Source organism: Bison bison, unplaced genomic scaffold (genome assembly GCF_000754665.1).
Source record: "Bison bison bison isolate TAMUID 2011002044 unplaced genomic scaffold, Bison_UMD1.0 scf7180017845434, whole genome shotgun sequence".
Taxonomy (NCBI): Eukaryota; Metazoa; Chordata; class Mammalia; order Artiodactyla; family Bovidae; genus Bison; species Bison bison.
Window position 1 is genome coordinate 35,705 of NW_011476007.1, and position 5,308 is coordinate 41,012.

General features: G+C 44.7%; 1 protein-coding gene across 1 annotated transcript; it reads left to right on the forward strand.

Moving 5' to 3' along the window:
• The first annotated feature begins 395 nt into the window (after positions 1-395).
• On the forward strand, positions 396-4,241 carry LOC104984737 (GTPase IMAP family member 4-like). Its single transcript, XM_010834626.1, has 2 exons — positions 396-435; positions 3,322-4,241. Exons 1-2 carry the CDS (start codon positions 396-398, stop codon positions 4,239-4,241), a joined length of 960 nt encoding a protein of 319 aa, XP_010832928.1.
• Positions 4,242-5,308: the final 1,067 nt, after the last annotated feature.

Genomic DNA, 5,308 nt, shown 5'->3' on the forward strand with positions numbered 1-5,308 from the left:
GGGTTTCATTTTCTCCAAATCGGTTTGAGATGCTCACAAAATTTCCAAATGGAGAATTTAAATGGGATAGAAAAGATTGGAAGTCTGAGAATGGTCCAGGCTGCAGACTACATATAAATGGCATTCAAAGCAATAATTCACTGAATAGAGGCAGGGATCACACCCAGAACCAGTGCCAAGGAATCACTTGAAGCACTTACATCTGTGTAAAGAAAAATGACAGCCTGAAAATGAGACTGAAAGCAGAATTAAGAAGTATTGAGAAATAGAGGAGAGATCAAGTAGCAAGTTTATGGAGAAAGTGTTATTAACAGGAGGTCAATGTTTCTGGTTTATTCTACATTTCCCTGACATAACATAGTTCTGTCTCTCTATTCCCAGGAATCCAAACCACAATGGCCGCACAGTACCTCAGCAAACCCAGGACGAGCCACGGTGAGTGGCTGCTTGGGGAGGGCAGCCAGGCTTGTGGGGAGGGCTGGGAATCTCCTGCCCTGTCATCCAGCCAACCTGTACAAGAGCAAAACATCTTCAACCACATTTCTCAGTTTCCCTTCATTTGCTCTGCTCTCTCATTCTCTCCACCCTCTCTGCATCCTCCTTGTGATGTAGCTTAACAGCGAGCAGGAGAGTTACAATACCCTGACTGCTCCCGGGCTTGATGAGGTTTCTTACTTGCTACTTCCTACCATGTGGGCACACTGGATCAGGGGTTGTGGCCTCCCAGGTGGTTTCTCTGCCCCTCTCTTCAGCCCAAGAGGACTGGGAAGGAGTAACATGGGGGTGATCAATGCCTCATTCAGGCCCCTAATTTCCCTGCTCCCAGTGCTCTCTCTAACCAACACACTCAACAGACTGATCACTCCATTTCTCATATAACCCTCCCTCTACCCCTTTATCCTAGGAATAGATTCTATCATTTGAGCTTTTGCTGGTTTAGCAAATCACCCCGCAATTTAGGAACTTAAAACAGCAACCATTTAGTTGGCTCTTAATTTTGAGGGTCACTCACTTGGGCCGTGCTTGGGTCTGGGCCAACCTGGCTAATGTCAGACAGACTGACTCATGTGTGGGTGCCTGGCTGGTGGTTCAGGATGCAGCACTATGATAGCCTCACAGACATGTCTGGTGGTCAGCAAGCTCTGGCCGAACCAGGAAGACAGGGTAACAGGGCCTTGTGCCCCTCATCAAGTAGGCTAGTCCAGAGCAGGTGTAGGGTTCCAAAAATCAGAAAGAGAAGGCAAAGCACAATGTGTTAGTGCTTTTGGATTATCTGCTTAACCATGTTTTCATTATCCTATGATCCAAAGTAAGTCACATGGCCCAGTCAGACGGGAGGGTTGGAGAAACAGACCCAGTATCTTAATGAGAAGAGCTGAGAATCCACCTTCCCAAGAGGCACAAGTGCAGAGATGGACTCCTTCATGGCTATGGCTGCCATCTTCAGAGATTGCCATCCATTAGTTATCAGCATTGGCCAATGGTTGAGGTGTTGGCACTGGCCTTGGTGCCTTTTTACTGCTGGGCCATGAATTTCCTACAGCCTGTCTGTAAGGCCAACCAATGCCCTGGGATCTCCTTAGGTTGGAGCTTCTATTGTGAGACCAACTATTGAGAATTCTCTGAATTCTTATCTACATTTTTTCTTAGATAAATCTTGCTGCTGCTGCTAAGTCACTTCAGTCATGTCTGACTCTGTGCAACCCCATAGACGCCAGCCCAACAGGCTCCCCTGTACCTGGGATTCCCCAGGCAAGAACACTGGAGTGGGTTGCCATTTCCTTCTCCAATGCATGAAACTGAAAAGTGAAAGTGAAGTCGCTCAGTCGTGTCTGACTCTTAGCAACCCCATGGACTGCAGCCTTCCAGGCTCCTCAGTCCATGGGATTTTCCAGGCAAAGTACTGGAATGGGTTGCCATTGCCTTCTCCAAGATAAATCTTGTTATATATACCCATTTCTTCTTTGAGACAATGCCTACATTATCCCACGTACAACATCATGGACACTGTTACCAACTCCAGGTTATTTTCAGAGCCATCACCATTCACCCAGGTGAATTCACTTCATCACAAAGTGTGTGGGAGATAGATGATAACTACAGATTTTGTGGATGTCACACGAGCAGTTTCTGCAAGTTCCTGGTTCCGTTTGATTGATATTTTTAAAGATTAGACCACCTCACAGGATAGACTGGAAGGGACAAAGCAGAAGTAGAGACACCTGTTAGGAGACTGATGAGGCAGGAGTGGTAATGGAATCTGGACTGGAATGATGATCTTCAAAGCAGAGACAGGTGAACAGATTTGGAGGCAAGAGAACATGCTGATGGGCTGGGTCTGGAAAGTGGGGAAAGAGGGGAGTCAAGGGCGACTCCTAGCTTTCCAGTCTGAGGACCTGGGTGAATGGTGATGGCTCTGAAAATAACCTGGAGTTGGTAACAGTGTCTATGATGTTGTATGTGAGATAATGTAGGCATTGTTCAAAGCAGAAATGGGTAGATATAACATAGGATTCCTCATGCGGGAATCAGACCCTTAAGTTCAAGGGCCAGCTGGCAAGGCCTGCCTTCTCGGAAAAACAGGCTTTCACTTGTGATTGTCAATTGCCTTCCCTCTGATCCTGGGTCTATGCCTGATAAATCCAGAGGACTTGGACTTCATAGACACATTGCAGAGATATGCAGAGACTTGCTGAATACCAGCACAGAAAGAGCTGGTAGATGATTTGGTGTTTAAATTCAGGTTTCAATTGCTGTGCTCTACTGCTCTGATATTAATTTTCAACTTTCCTAGGAAGTCAAATATGCATAGTCAATTTTGTGTTACCTCCTATGTTATGAAGAACAGCTACTGGGAGCAACTCAGAGTCCTCTTCTTAATCATATTGTTTCCTTCTCTATGAGCTGTTTGCTTCCACAAGGTCAGAGTATGAAGCGGAAAGGGATCCTGAAGAATGTCTGTTGTTATTGTTGTTCAGTTGCTAAGTCATGCCCATGGACTGCAGCTTGCCAGGTTCCTCTGTCCTCTACTCTCTCCTGGAGTTTGCTCAAATTCATGTCCATTGATTTGGTGATGCTGTCTAGCCATTTAATCCTCTGCCACCCCCTTTTCCTTTTGCCTTCAAACTTTCCCAGCACCAGAATCTTTTCCAGTGAGTCTGCTCTTTGCATCAGGTGGCCAAAGTATTGGAGCTTCAGCTTCAGCATCAGTCCTTCCAATGAATATTCAGGGTTGAATATTTATTCAGTGGGCGGGAGCCTTGCAGGGAAGACAGCTGAAGTTCATTCTAACACTGGGTCTTCTGTTTCCTGATGTTCCAGGGCTTGCAAACCCTGGAGATTCCCAGCTGAGACTTGTGTTAGTGGGTAAGACTGGGGCAGGAAATAGCACAACAGGAAACAGCATCCTCAGAGAAAAAGTGTTTCTGTCTACCTTTTTGGCTGTATCCATCACCAAGCACTGTAAGAAAGGAAGCGGCGCCTGGAAGGGGAGAGAAGTTGTCATCGTGGACACACCTGGCCTCTTTGACACGGAGGTCCCAGATACTAAGACTCTCAAGGAGATTACCCGCTGCATGGTGCGGACCTCCCCGGGGCCTCACACTCTGCTCCTGGTCATCCCCCTGGGCCGTTACATGCCCAAAGGCCAGAAAGCCACAGAGAAGATCCTGACGATGTTTGGAGAGAGAGCTAGGGAAGACATGATTGTCTTATTCACCTGGAAAGATGACTTAGGCGGCATGGATTTCCGTGATTACTTAAAGCAAGCTCCTACAGCCATCCAAGAGCTGATTCCCAAGTTCAGAAATCACTACTGTGTTGTCAACAACAAGGCCACAGGAGCTGAGCAGGAGAACCAGAGGGAGCAGCTGCTGGCCCTGGTCCAGGATGTGGTGGACAAGTGCAATGGGAGATACTACATGAATAGCCTGTATCAGAAGACCGAGGAGGAGATTCAGAAACAAATCCAAGTGTTACAAGAAAATTACAGAGAAGAACTCAAGAGAGCAAAAGCTCAGATAAAACAGGACTTCAGAGAGGAAATCAGAAAGCTGAAGGATGAAGTAGAACAGCAAGAGTGGAAGGTGGAAATGGAAAGGCAATTGGCAGAAATGGAGGCTCACTGGGTTTCAAGGCAGCAAACAGCCAGGGATGATGTTTTGAGTCAGTATAAGATACTTGAAATCATCTTCACCTTGTTACAGGTTGCTTCCTTTGTCTTCTCTCTGTTTAAGGATTAAACTTCATGAAAATCTGTCTATATTTCCTGCATATTTTGGGGTGGTCCTCCCCCATGTAACTCAGAACATTCTCCTTTTTCTCTGAGACTCTCGGGGCTAAGGAGAGTAAGTTCACTATTGATAATTGGTATATGTTTGATTGATTTAACAGGAAAGGGATAAATTCTCAACTTGTGAAACTCCAAAGCAGCAAGTATTGATGCTCCCTATTTGTGAATTCTTTCTCAGAGACACCAAGACAGGGAATGCAGGAGACCCAAGGAGATGACCCCAAGCTTTCTCTCTTTATCTCTAGAAAAGATTTCTCTGCTAGATTCTTTCTAGATTGGTGGGTGATCTTCCCCTACAGCTTTTTCTCACTTATTTTGTCTTTAGATGGCACTGATCATCTTACCCTTATTGTTTATTAGAAAGATCAATTCTTTCCATTAGTTAAGCTTACAGAAGGAGATACTGATTGAAATATTTCTGGATGAATGGAAATTTGTTCACTTATAATTTTACTGAAGGCCTCAAATTGTTCCTGATCAACTGACCATTACAAACAAAGAGTTCTCTGGCAAATAGAATTTTCAGAACTCAACTACCTGAAATGCCAAAAGGCGCAAAAGATATTCAACAGATAAGAGGATAATGCTTGGTGTATTCAGTGTATCTGTAGGAAATCTTTGACCAACAACAAACAGTTTGCTGAATAACCAGTTCTCTCTCTCCTTTTCCTGTGAAGTTAACAGCTGCCCCATGCAGATGAATTGTTTGCTTATTGTTATTTTAATAAAACTTTTCTATTCTCTCATATTTGTGCAAATTGGAATCTGTTTTTTGTTTTGTTTTGTTTTGTTTTTCTTGGAAAGCACCACTACTCCTTCTAAGAACACAGGGATGAATTTTAGTTTTTTGTAAAAGTTCAAGATGATTTTGGTGTAGACTTGATCCACCCTCTGGACATCTCCCCTCCCCTTTTTCCCCCAGAAGGTTTGAGCCACATTCTCAACCCCTCTGTGAGTCGAAGTCTACATTCTCCTTGGATTCATCATTATGTACTGGTAGAAATTATGTGTAACCGA